This window comes from Cydia splendana, chromosome 10 (assembly GCF_910591565.1).
Source record: "Cydia splendana chromosome 10, ilCydSple1.2, whole genome shotgun sequence".
Taxonomy (NCBI): Eukaryota; Metazoa; Arthropoda; class Insecta; order Lepidoptera; family Tortricidae; genus Cydia; species Cydia splendana.
In genome coordinates, this window is record NC_085969.1 from 4863360 (window position 1) to 4878304 (window position 14945).

General features: G+C 35.4%; 1 protein-coding gene across 1 annotated transcript; it reads right to left on the reverse strand.

Moving 5' to 3' along the window:
* Window positions 1-255: 255 nt before the first annotated feature.
* LOC134794202 (nucleolin-like) lies at window positions 256-3613 on the reverse strand. Its single transcript, XM_063765948.1, has 3 exons — window positions 3458-3613; window positions 2044-2243; window positions 256-1579 (listed from the first exon to the last, which is right to left on the reverse strand). Exons 1-3 carry the CDS (start codon window positions 3481-3483, stop codon window positions 1449-1451), a joined length of 357 nt encoding a protein of 118 aa, XP_063622018.1. The 5' UTR covers window positions 3484-3613; the 3' UTR covers window positions 256-1448.
* Between the last annotated feature and the right edge of the window lie 11332 nt (window positions 3614-14945).

Below are 14945 nucleotides of genomic sequence, written 5' to 3' on the forward strand. Positions count from 1 at the left end.
CGTCGCATCACACGTGTCGATATGTTGTACGGACAGTAACCACGGCGATGCCTGCCCTTGGTCAGAACCTCATTATTGATGTCTGTGTCATCACTGTTTGTATTTCGATGTCGCAACTTAATGACCAGTCAATGTATCTATACATGTACTTTGTATCTACAGTAGCATAAATACATAAGGCTTATATTATGTCATAAGCGATTACGGCTTACATTAATATTTTTGATGGGTGGTTTGAAAAATATAAACAACAAATTGATTGGACTATTTTATTGCCAGAAATGTTTTACAAACACTAACTCCACTGGTACGAGAAGTGTTAAAACTGTACACTCTACTATATTCTAATAATCTAAATGTACTCTTGAATCAAAATTTAAACATGAATGTTAAGTAGTTAAAAAGTTAGTCGAAAATCTTTGTTTTATATCTAAGACAGAACACAATGTGTTTCAATATAATTATTTTGTTTGGCAATAAAAATGAAGATTCATTTCCAAGGGTTATCTTACATTCGAGGTTTGTAATCTTCTATCACATATCAATGGAGAAGAAAATAAATTAGAAAAACAGGATATAAGAAAAATAAAGATGCGTCCATAGAATCACAAAAATAGCACAAAAAGTAGGTATGTCAATATTGTATCACCTTATATGTCAACTTTGAACTTTAATTAATTTTCGTTCCTTAAAATTACTTGTAGCACTGTGGTGCGTTTCCATTGACTGCCTTCAGAGCCACTGGCCCGGCCGGCTTGACCACCACAGTGCAAAATGACCAAAATGTCAAAGGAATGTTTAAATGGTTAAGTAATAATGCCTATGAAAAATAATGTGCGACGTAACTGCTAACTTAAATTTACAACTGAATTATCTAAACATTAAAATCTTAATTAATCTAGAATCCTTGTTTCTCGGAGGCTGTATTAAGCGCGTCGTTCACAGAACGGATCGTGAATTGATTTCACACACGGTGAATTACTTTGGCAGTATTTTACTGGCAAAAACATATTATTCAATTATTACCAAACCAATGCAAGTTAATAGTTATCAATTCAATAACCCATTAAGTCCGTTGAAATAGACACCAATACGCTAAACAGCATACAACAGCTAACCAACTTCAGGTGATCAGTTCACTGCGATGCACTTGTCACAGTGCATGACCAACTGTTTTAACATTAATTTACACTTTACAGGTACTTCACAGGTAAGTTTAATACACAATGTATCATAAACCTAAACTTAGTGTTGTCACAAAAGGGCTCAACTCTATTACATTGGTATAGTTATACATATAATATAATGTATAAAATCTATTGCTTAGGTGTATTGTGGGGCAAAGTTTGCGTAAAGGATATGTAGTATAATTCAGTCTGTTTGAAGAGAGTTGAGCCCTATTGAACATGGATGCATTGCAGTAAACCGAGCGGTGTGCGGAGTGAGGTTTAGGCTGCGGCTTCCTCCGCCTCTGGAACGGGGGCCTCTTCTACCACTTTCGCCTTCTTCTCGGGGGTGGTCTTCTCAGCATCACCATTATCGGCGACGGATTTCCTCTTCACGGCAGGTTCCTTCTTTTCTGTAAAAATAAATTTGACATTGAATATTTTATGAACTTGAATACAAGGTAATTGTTATTAACTATAAGAACTGTAAATTAATAAACACTAAAAGAAAAGCCCTTCATACAATACAAACCTTTAGCCCAGACCAACATATCTGTACAAACAAATTGTACCTCCACTTAAGATCGAAGTAGTAATAAATAAACCTTTACTTATATGGTATGTTTGGGCACTTGAGAGCCAAATCTAAATATAGCATGTTTAAGGGCCATAAAGGATAGTGAGGAGCTTGTGTATAGTGAGGAATTTTAAACAGCAAGTATGTAGTTGTAACTAGTTCATACTTCAGAATTATGGGTATTAGATAAGTGACTAAGTGAGTTTGTCACCGTGTGTGACCCTCAGATATGACTATACAAGGTCAAGGATGTACACAAAACTCTTAGTCATGAGTAAATCATGAAAAAAGTTTACAAACCTGAGTCTCCATTTTCGGTGGCGTCATTGCTCTCTTCGGCGTCACCGTTCTCAGCAGGGGTGTCCTCTGGCGCGTCTCCGCTGCCATTTTCTTCCTTGCCGTTGCTTTCGGGCGCTTCCACAACCTTCTTGGCGGGAGACTTCTTCACTGGAGACTCCTTCGCCGCCTCGGTAGAGGTGACCTCCTCGGGAGCGGCGTCACTGAAACATTTAAGTGACGATGTTAGTCGAAGCGTGGATAATGCGATACCTAGTTAACGTTAACACGAACACCGCACCACATACACGCTTACGTGAGCCTATTGGATAATAACGGAACTCAGATAAACGTAATGCAACTTTACGGTGCACATGCTCGGCGGATCGGAGTATGGTAGGGGTATAAAAGGAAAAGTGTGTCGGAACAAAAACAAGGGCCGTTGTTTCGCAAGGCTGCATGTGGGAAAGTTGCAAAAGCGGAAACCGAACGTAAACACGATTCGCTGAATAAGTTACTCGCTCCAGTAGAGAGACGCCGCTTGGAAGCGTTAAAAATAACTAATGACAACATACGTGCCGTACCGGTGCTTGCGATAACGTAACCGACGTGTTGCAAAAGCCGTCGCCGATCGCTGACAACACCTGCCAATATATTCACCGTCTGATAGCGTAACCTACTTATTAGCTAAAGCTTTACCGCGCTTAAATTCAAACTAATCGGAAGAACATTCACGTTTACTACAACTGTCAAAAGTTTGCAACTAAATAGTTTTATGACGTACCATTATAATAATCAATGAGTAATTACTTAAAAGTGAATAAAGTTTATAATAATAAAAAGAGCCATTGACCGGTCAAGACTGCGCATTCTCGAAAAGTCCGCGTGTGCCAATTCAAAATAATATTTTAAAAAGAGCGCGGCGACGGAGGACGCGGAGTGGCGGCGCGCCGGCACGCTGCGCACCCAGCGCCATCTTGAAACCAAGCGCGGCCCGCGCCCGCCGCCCGGCATGCTTTTACTTCAAGATATTAATGAAACGACGCAACTGGCAATATTGTGACATACATTAAATAAATATTGATAAACCGGTTCCTTACTGAAATAACTTGTATTGAGCTAAACTTGAGCACTACAACACGAAACATCAATTGAATTGACATCCGAAATTTTCCCGCGTGTACTAACCGACGGCGTCCGCTGGACAAGTATAACAAAACTATCGATATGCATCATAACAATACCAATAAACACTATAATTACTTAACTGAACGCTAGGAACCCAAAAACAGCATGGAAAATTAAGTATTTGTAGTTAAAATACTAATTTCACACTATAATAGGAAGCCATTTTGATCACGTTTTCCAAAGCCGCCAAAACTAAAAAAAACAACAAAACTTAATTTGACAGAAGTAATAAACACTTAAATTCACTTACTTCTTTTCAATTGCTGCGTCTGCCATTGTTATTTAGAAGATTTGATCTTTTTATTTAATTGAAACAAGCACGTGTCACGCACTGTAGGGCACTGTTCACTGCACAAACACCGACGTCCAAATGAAGGAGGGGAGGAGGAAATAGAAAATATCATGCGCGTCGCTTCGCGGGGCCGCGGTTTGTAGTGAAGTAAGCGCGCTTACATCGTTGCAATGAAATAGCATCATACGAATTATCAATAAGTTAGAAAAAGATGACTCTATTTTTCTCACATCTGACTCAGACAACCTTGAATTTGGGTTTAAAATGAGGCAAAAACGAACAAGCATTTATACCTTTACCTTGCTCTGTTTCCAAAATAAATTAAAATAACGCCGTATTTTATAAAATAGCTAAATTAAAATAAACTTCACAAAATCAAAAAGCCCTCGCTCTTTTTATTGTAACCAGAGTAGATAACTACACAAGTTAAATTCGTGAAGCGTTGTAGGAAAACCTAGCCAAGCCCCTTTTCAAAGTAAGCAAAGGTCATCCAGGGAGGGCATCCGGTGTTAAGCTTGACATACCTAAATGGAAATTCCTTACGAACTTGTCCTAAGCATAAATAACATTTTATATCATCAATTTTATTTGATTAAATAAATATAAGTACTGTACATATTATTTTTCTGGGTCCTCACGTGGAGGCACGGTAGTGCCCACGCCGAGTCGATTTCGATATTTTGAGTCGTCGGAGACGATATGAATATGAGGTTACCGCGCCGTTACCGGTTACCGGCTGCCGGCCGGTAAAAATTGTGATTGTCACTGATTTTTTAATAGTACATTAATGATAAAGTATAAAATTGTATTGCTGCAATTCAATACTGAAACTGAATTTGGGTTTGAGGAAACATTCATTAGATGGGATGGTTTTATTCATTTACCAGATAAATGCTTACAGATAATATTTATATATGTAGGATATTAAAATTTTAAACTATTTATTTACCTATGTAATTGCTACTTAATTATGTTCATATCATGCCCGGAATCGAATTTCGGATAGGTACTTTCGTAATAATTGCTCATATTGTGAAATATGAAGTTGTCAGGTAGGGATCTAACTAGCGTTGAGATATTTGAAACCAATGAAACTAATATTTTTTTGGAATTAGAATTTGAGCATTCATTATACACCGTGTTTTTATTGAATTCCGTTAACTTCGGGGTATAGTTAAGTACGTTTATAAGAACTAAATGGCATAGATAATTTTCAAAAAAAAATTTTTTGTTTTTTTTTGTTTAAAAAGTAATTAAATGTAGCATATAGCGTTGTTGTAACACGGGCATTACATTTAACTCAACCAAACAATTGAAATCTGTGACATATCAATGTCTATTCGTACATCAATCGACCGAGATTGTACTTAAGTTTAGTAGCAAATGTATGAACTCATTCTAAACACTAATCAATATGTAAGCCGGCCCTAAGGCAAGTGTACACGCTTGTAGAGGCCTTATAGGAAAAAAATAAATTATGGATTATCTCCGAAATGGACTTAATTAGAACATCGGTGTCTTTGAGAAAGTTACTTGATTTAAGCTCAGGAATGCACCCTTGAAATTAACGGAAATCAAAAAAAACACGGTGTAGTTATCTTTTATAGGTATCGTCATAAATTAAAATATTTGCTATAATAAGTACCTACATATATAGAATTATACCTGCTTATTTGGTTTAATAGCTTACACTATCCACTGGCCCGTGATAGTACGGTTTGGATTGTATGCTTTTGTTGCATTTATTATTTCTGCAGAGTGCAGACTGACTTGAGTTAACATTTTAAATTAATTCTAATTAATACAACTGTACAAAGTAATGTGGCGTTTTGGCTGGATCAACGACCCGAATACTTTACCTTGAATTTATACATTTTCGAGTTAGTCACCCAAGTTTCTTTCATGTTAAGTGTTTCACACATCTTACATAATCCAAAAGTCTAAACCCTTAATTGTTTAGTAAGAGTCTGACTGCACTAGCTAGAAACAATTTTTTATTATACCTACCTAGGTTTTCGCTACGAAAACTTTGTTACTTACCAACAATACAATGTTTTTTTGTTGTCTAAAGTTAAAAGCTTTTTTTTGTATGTATGACCCAATAGTTCAAGTCTATATGATCATGTAAATGTCTAAAATACATACGCATGTTCATTTTCCCCAAAAATGAGTTCGATGTTCTGCTGCGGTTGACGACTTGACGCCACAAAATCGTCGAGCCGAGTGGAAGCATCGTGTCTTGCAGTTGAACTCAACCAGTTATTTGATTTTGATCTTTATTCCGACAAGATAAGATTTTTGATTACGCGCTTGTACGCATAAGAATCGTGGTTAATGTCAGGTCGTTGGCTCTTGAAAGAAATCTTGGCACAAGTTGGTGATTTCGTCAGAAGGAATTCGTCAACCAGAACATTTGGAAGGTGTACTGTACTGTAGATACCTGCTGCCTAACCTCATTCGTCGGGACTGAATGAATCTGCTTACTCATCGTACTTGTCCACTTAATTTATATAGGTAGATACTAGATATATGTATTAAGAACGTAAAAGAAGTAGTGTGCTAGTAACTGTCATTGTAGAACTGCACAATTGCACAATGTCTATTTAGGTATGTATTTACGCTGGGCATTTATAATGAAATTAATGAACATGAAACACGAGACACAATAAATGCTGGTCACTTTGTATAGGTAGGTATAAATTATTGGTTTAATTGCTTTTAAATGTACTGGGTAAGTATCAAGTGTGTTAGAACCGCCAAAAACTTAGAATGGTTAATGAAATCCTCAAAAAAATTTAAAAGAATATTAAATTTATTTTATGTTATTTTTGTGTATAACCACTTTACCAGTAATAGCATCATACTGTGATTATAGAGGTAGCATGTTTTCACCGCTAAGATGAAAAAAATATGCGTCGCTTGAAATCAAAGTTATTTGCTCCTCGTGTAATTTTAGTCCCTCGCCACGCTCAAGGTTCTAAATTAAAATCACATGTACAAAAACAATTACCTACGCTAATAAACGTTGCCACTTAATTAAAATTTATTGAATTTACCTTTTGATGATAAGAAAAAAGATAACTAAATATAAATAACCGTTTTTTTACAGTAGGTAATGTAGGTATGTCAAATTCACCACGTTACGTGTATTGTCAGTAATCAAAAGACCCAAGTACCATCACGCTCCGCGATTGTTGCGCCATTTAGGGTCCTAGCTAAATTGGTTGTTCAATACTTACGCTATAGAATTTCCATTTTAGCAAAAACCCTAAATGGTATAACAATCCCGTGTGGCGACTGTACCTAGGTGCCTACTATAATTTACAAAAGGAATGATCTCATTTGACCGGGAAAACGAGGGCAAGCTAACATGCAATACCTATTACGCAATTTTTCACAAGCTTAAAGCTCACTAGCGCCACTGAAAAAAGCCGTTTTAATCGGAACTAAAGAAACATGAAAGATCATCTACAACCGACAGCACGGGAACAAAAACATTGACGCAAAAAAGAACTTTATTATCGTTACCATACAATAGAGAATAATTTAGCCGGGACTCGGCCGTTAACGTAATTTAGAAGCGTTATTGTGATTCGTACTCTGTAGTATTTGTTATAAGACTTGAATTCGTTCGGCGTATTAGATACGTGCCAATGTGTATATTATACCACTGTTGCTATGCCATTCCAAAGGCGGCGAGGTTATTCTACGTAGTTCGTATCCGTAGTTCTCGTGCTTTTGTGGTGACTGAACTTAGAAGTAGAATATTAGTAGAATTTAGACTTTAATGCCAAGTAACTGGGTTCATTTCAGATATTAACCATGGTTCTGACTAATTTTAATGCGAGTATTTACTTTTATTGTTGCTTGGTTGTTATTATTATTAAAGTCTTAGCTTAGCCTCGACTCAGTATTATTTAAATACCAAATACATTTTTTGTTAGTAACTGAGTAGGTAGCAAGAGCAAGTACCTATTTCTATTGTACCTAACTGAATAGACATGAAAACCGGATTTAAAAGCGTATTTTTATTAATATTGCGATCTATCAGCCTAGAGCATTTATAAGAAGAAAGAGATAAAATACCTACATATATGTATTTAAACATTTGTTATTTAATTATTAACTCTGGTTACATCTCTATTGGCTATGTTAGTAAATCGGTATATTTTTAGTTGTAGTTACCATTAAGCCCATCACAGACGGAGCGATAATGTATCGGCAGATACGTACCGTAAGATACGGCATCTGCCGATATCTTTTACGTACCTACTATGTGACAGAGTCCAAACACGAAGCTGTAATATATATTTTGGTATCTTAGACTGGTTTTATTTTTGTAAAATTCGATTTCGACTGGCAAATCATATTACTTTTTAGCAACCGGGTTTTTAACCTAATTAGACCCCGCTGAATCCGATTTTACCGGTTGCTTTATCGAATTCTTGACCGGAAGTGAGATATTTGATATTAAAGGTCCTTTTTTTTAGTTTTTCGTAAATAACTCTTAAACGGTGGCTCATAGCCAAAAATGTTCTACTAGATAAGTAATCTACATAAAATTTCCTACAAGAAAGATTCTGTACAAATTTTCGCTAGGAACAATATTTAAAGAGATATTAACGCGGGAAAGTTAATTATAATCACTTCTAAGGTCCCTTTTTTTAGTTTTTTAAATAACTCGTAAACGAAGGCCAATATCAAAAAATGTTGTTCAAAGTTAACAATCTACACAAAATTTTGTACATAAAAGATTCAATACACTTTTTTGCACGGACCAATGTTTAAAAAGATAATACAGAGGGAAAATTAATTATAATAAATTCTAAGGTTCATTGTTTTTATTTTGTCGTTAATAAAAAAACCTGATACATAAATATTAAACATAAAATTTCCTACAAGAAACATGTAGAACACTTTTCGCTAGGATCAATATTTAAAAAGACAAAGCAGCGAGAAAATTAATTATAATCAATTTTAAAGTACCTTTTTAGTTTTTTGTAAATAACTCGTAAACGGTGTCCCATAGCAAAATAGATTTTTAAGAATAAATTATCTACATAAAATTTCCTCCAAAAAATATCTTGAACACTTTTCTCTAGGATCAATATTTAAAACGATATTAAAGGAAGAAAGTTAATTACAATCAGTTCACAGGTCATTTTTTTTTTAGTTTTTCGTAGATAACTCCTAAACGGTGGCCCGTTGCAAAACAATATTGTAAATAAATATTGAACATAAAATTGTCCACAAAAAAGGTTGTATACACTTTTTTGCTACGATCAATATTTAATGAGATATTAAAGGAGGTAAGTTAATTATTATAATCAATTTCCAGGCCCCTATTTTTAGTTATCCGTAAATAACTCGTAAATGGTGGCCCATAGCAAAATAGGTTCTTAATGTTCTTATGAATAAAATATCTCGAGTTATCAACTTCTTCCCGCCGTGTACCGAAGGGTTCTCTACACTTTTTCGCTAGGATCAATATTTAATGAGGTATTAAAAAAAATAAAAAATAAATTCTTTATTTCAGACCAAAAGCGATCCATATTTTATTATTAAAGGGGGAAAGTTAATTATAATCAATTCTACACAACTTAACTTTCCCGCTTTAATAGCTTTTTTTATGTCGATTATTTATTTACAAGAACATTAAGAACCTATTTTGCTATGGGCCACCGTTTACGAGTCATTTACGAAAAACTAAAAATAGGGACCTGGAAATTGATTATTATTAATTTACCCCCTTTAATACCTCATTAAATATTGATAGTAGCGAAAAACTGTACATAACCTTTTTTGTGGAAAATTTTATGATCAATATTTATGTATAATATTGTTTTGCAACGGGCCACCGTTTAAGAGTTATTTACGAAAAACTAAAAAAAAGTGACCCGTGAACTGATTGTAATTAACTTTCTTCCTTTAATATCGTTTCAAATATTGATTCTAGTGAAAAGTATTCCAGATGTTTTTTGGAGGAAATTTTATGTAGATAATTTATTCTTAAAAACCTCTTTTGCTATGGGTCACCGTTTACGAGTTATTTACAAAAAACTAAAAAGGGACTTAAAAATTGATTATAATTAATTTTCCCGCTGCTTTGTATTTTTAAATATTGGTCCTAGCGAAAAGTGTTCTACATGTTTCTTGTAGGAAATTTTATGTTTATTATTTATGTGCCAGACTTATTTTTGCTTTGAGTCATACTTTTCAAATTATTAACGAAAAAGTAAAAACAAGGAATCTTAGAATTTATAATACAGTGGAACCTGGATAATTGCAATCTCAAGGGACCGGCCATTTTTTGTCAATTAACCAGGTTTTTCATTTAAGCAGGTCGTGTCAATTAACGAGGTTCAAAAAATCGTTGTGTCAATTATAGAGGTTTTCATTAATAGAGGTTGCGTTCTGACAAATTTCTTTTATGGAGGTGCAAATAACCATTGAAAGTAGATTTACACGCTTACGTTCTGGGTTTCTGGTCTATATATAGCTTCTATACTTGCACTTTTAGACTACATTAATTACTACTTTATTTTCTTATTAATCATTTGGGTTTAAAAAATTCCCTTGAATTGTAGAAGAAAGTTTTATTGGAATGTAAAAAGCATACTTTGTTTTTGATTTAATAAAAAATATTTCACCTACTACAGGCTGTGATAGATACCCAATAAATAAATTGAATTCTGGATGAAGATATAAATAAAATGATCACTGCTATTAAAATATTGTTTCTGCTGTCTACAACTACATTATTTCAATTACAGAGGTAATAAGTAAGACTCGTTTCAATAATAGAGGTAAAAAGGAGAGCAAAAATAACGGATTTTTTTAGCACAGTGTCAATTATAGAGGTCTTAGTTGCGACGTGGTCAATTACAGAGGCAAAATTACGAAAAGCCCTAAAATCTAAATTGCAATTATAGAGGTTCCAAAATTTCAATTATAGAGGCCCTTTGGTCTCAAGGGACCGGGACCGGACTTTTGGTTGCAATTATTGAGGTTTTCCATTTATCCAGGTGCCAATTAACCAGGTTTCACTGTAATTAACTTTCCCTTGTTATTATCTTTTTAAATATTGATCCCTGCGAAAAGTGTACATAATCTTTTTTTTAGAAAATTTTATGTAGATTATTAACGTTTACCAAGATTTTTTGATATTAGCCACCGTTTACGAGTTATTCACGAAAAACTAAAAAAAGGGGCCTTAGAAGTGATTATAATTAAATTTCCCGCGTTAATATCTCTTTGAATATTGATCCTAGCGAAAAATTGTACGGAATCTTTCTTGTAGATATGTAATTTTATGCAGATTACTTATGTGTATGAACATTTTTTGCTAGGCGCCACCTTTAATAAGGGACCTTTAATATCAAATATCTCACTTCCGGTCAAGAATTCGAGCAAGCAACCGGCAAAATCGGATTCAGCGGGGTCTAATTAGGTTAAAAAACCCGGTTGCTAAAAAGTAATATGATTTGCCAGTCGAATCAAGAAGGAGAGCGATTTTGAATGTTTATGTCTAGTCTATCTTACGATATCTTATCGCAAGGCATCTGCAGATATCGCTCGGTATATTTCGTCTGTCTTAAAATCGCTCGGTATATTTCGTCTGTCTTAAAATGTAGGTGCTAGACAGAGAGCGATATATGTTTTGGTATCGTTGGCGTGTGTGTTGCTTAGCGAAACTCTAAGATATAATATATTATCGCTCCGTCTGTGACGAGCTTTACCAGTTACCTGACCTATTATACCTCAAGTACTTACCTACGCATTAAAACTAAACAAGCCTGGGACCGCGAGGCGACGAACGGTCCCCGCCGATTATAATCCAATAACAATGTTCCCCCTGTGGATGTGCAGAATTGCAGATTGACCAAATTCAAATAAACTGTCACGACATTTACGATCACGACGGAATAAATAGGTGCATTATAGTTAAATTTTTTTTTATAATGCATAGGTAATATGTAAAGCAAGCAGTAAGGTAAAAGATTTACCTAGTATACCTACCACTTCGTGTAAAATCATTTTATTAGAATTAAACGCTGACAAAATGTTGTCCCCGAAGTCCCGAACTTGGCTTAACACTACCGTGTCCAAAGTAAGTGTACTCGTACCTAGTCTAAACAACCTTTACTACAAGTCCTACAACTCTACCTACAATTTTTCTAGATAGCTTACCGAGCTTACGTTGAAATATAATCAATGAAATGGCAAAAGTACCTCGTATTCCTATCTAGGCCTTGCCTTGGACCTTCATAAAAAATAAGGCAAATTAGGAAAATAAAGGCGCGTAGGTACATACCTCAGCCAATAGTTATCTAAGTAAAACATTGAGAAAAACTAGGTAGTTAGTAATTACGAGTATAAACCAGCTTCAGTTCAGCACAATCAACTTCTTTCACAATTTTCACATTCATTTATAGCTCGGTATCTATAGTTCGTTTTTTTAGCATTAGAAAGAACTTGAAAGAAGGTAAGCGATCTTGACATGTCTTTTAATTGAAAGACGCTTTTTAAAAAATCAGTCACTATTACTTATGAAAGCAGAAGAATATAAATGATCGTATTAGATTCATAATTGTTACATATTTGCCGTAACTTATTTTTAAAATGTGTTTTTCAATTAAAATACACATCAAGATTGTTTACCTTATTTCATTGCATTGCATCAAGGTTAGGTGTATTGGTTTAATTACCTATAACCTATAGGGAAATTGTTATTGGAATGGGTAAAATAACCAGAACCAGCACTGGCAGCAATTACTTAAAACAAATAAAAAGCGGGTCATTGTACAAGTTACAAAACGAATGACAGCTTTGACTGATAACTGATAAGCCGATAGCAAAATACAAACAAAATATCGATTAAATTAGATTAGTTACATAAATGGCCGCTAACGGCAGCACAGTCTTGTCATAGATATTCTTGATAGACGCCATGAAAACCACAGCGCACGCTGACTGCGCAACAAGTTGGTGCTGCCATCTATTAGCTGTCATTGACATCGCTTTAGTGTTGCAAGTAAAAATAATTATCTACCGTTGGTAGAATTTATTAATGAATAATTTACTATTATTTTAGAGATGGGTGAATAAAGGTTCATTATTATCAAACCCCGCCGTAAAACTCGGTTGCGGGGTATAATTATTATAATTTTTAGAGTGTAGTTTTTACGACAAATTAGAGAAATCATTCAAAACGTTTCAGATGTTACAGGAATATAATTTCCCATGTTGTATCAATATCAATGCGGTAATCGCTTGTGCATGACTGTGATGTTACCCTTACCTGAGGCACCTCTACTGCCCTCCATAGTCCATACCTGACAGGTTTGGGTCGCATGAAAAATCACAGTTTTCCTAATCTTGTGCGTTGGAGCTTATTTGATCTTGACGCGAAACACTCATTTCATAGATACAGATTTCATTTATTGATGGTCAAGCAAATCTTGTCAGTAGAAAAAGGCGCGAAATTCAAATTTTCTATGATACGATATCCCTTCGCGCCTACATTATTCAAATTTGCCGCCTTTTTCAACTGACAAAATCTGCTTGACCAAGTATAGCTTGGAACATGCTTTAATTTTTTTACGAATATTTTACATATAATATCGTCGCCTAGTAGTACAAACCTTGGTTAACTTGGGGCTAGGTCGATCTCTAAGTGTCTACCTAGGTAGACTTTAATTACGCTAACTTTGCACAAACTTGGCGGTAAGAATGCGTATATAATATATATCCCTGTAAGCTCCATATTTGACGTAATACTTGGCGTAAAAACTTAGCGTGGTCCTGGAACTGATTGTTGTATTAATTAAGTAATGTTTTCATGAATGTTATGTCTCTGTAGCTACATGAGTACCTACATGAAATATTATAATATGAATTAGCTATTGAGTAACATGTCTTCATAAAACAGCGAAAAATTAACGCACTGAAATCGTGTTATCTGCCTGTCTAATCAGGGCCGGATTAACCCTAAGTCAAAGTAGGCAACTGCCTAGGGGCCCCGCCTCGGCTAGGGGGCCCCGGCGGCTCAGCGCGCACCAAATAAAATTTTGTTCCATAGGGTCAAAATTCATGAGTAAATTTTTTATTCTTATAATAATAAGTATGCTTTGTTATTGCTTTTTTTCGATCCATTCTTTAAATTAATGAAATACTGTAATAAAATTGAAGCAATACGTTACAGTTTAGGGGCGTATTTTGCGTACCTGTTGTAAAGTTGTAATAATAGGGGTTTTTAGGAATTTCGGTTCACTTTTTTTCGAACAACCAACAACTTTTGGGTTATTTCGACAGAATCACGAGAACTATTGATTAAAACAAAGAAAAAGAAAGAAGACGAACGTGTCCCCAGTTTTTCATAAGAATGATCGACCTTCAGCCTCACTATAACCATTGGTTTGTGTTCACGGCCGTCTTAAACTATGCTGGGGCCCTTGGGCACATAAGAATTTGGGGCCCTTTTGGAAAGTAAAGAAAGCAAATTAAACTAATTTTTTTCTACTATGATCTTCTATTTATTATGGGTAGTCAAATATACTGGTAGTCAAATGTCTGTCCTTCGGGGCCCCCTAAGGATGGGGGACCTGGGCACGGGCCCCGTGTGCCCGTATGGTAAAGACGGTACTGTTTGTGTTCCACATCTCCTCTACTTCAGCTTAGCCTTTGGCCTCGCTGCGCCAAGGTCGGCCTGCGGTCTCGCTTTTCGCGGACATTGGTTCGTCTCTGTGCTCAACTATTTATCCTGAAGCCTGAGGAAGCACGGCTTTGACTTCGCATGAAAGCTCGCCTCACTGGGGCACTTCGGACTTTTAGGCCCCGATGAAATAACACGCTTTCACAATTTGCGACATTGTTAACAAAAAATTACGCGCTCGCGTTTATTTTTGGTTCTTTAGCTGACCCTGTATCATCTACATGTTAGCTTGACTGGTGAATGAATAGAGTTAGACCAAGAAAAGTCGGCAATGATTTTGATAGCATACGCAGTGCAAGTGTTATTTATACGTCATAATTTTATAGAAGTTTTGACGTTTAAAATAACACTTGCACTGCGAGTGTTATCAAAATTGTTGCAGGCTTATCTTGGTCTAACTCTAGTAATGTAAGTTATTTTAACATATGGAAATTCTTTATTATGAGGTTAATTCTAATCATGTGGCTCGGCGTTTGGTCTTATGGTCGGACAATTGCTGTTCAGACTCGCAAAATATTAACTATTGAGAAAATCAACTTTGCGTTACTAGTTGAGCTTAGCCTTTCACCTCGCTTTAATTTGCCATTAGAGGTAGATAGGAAAGTGACGCTGAAGCTCACATCTTTGGTATTCCACTGGGAATTGGCCTTAAGCCTAAAGAGCTCTCCCCACACTTGACGCGACGCGGAATCGGCAAAAATCGATAGAATAAAGCTTTATGTCCACCCAATA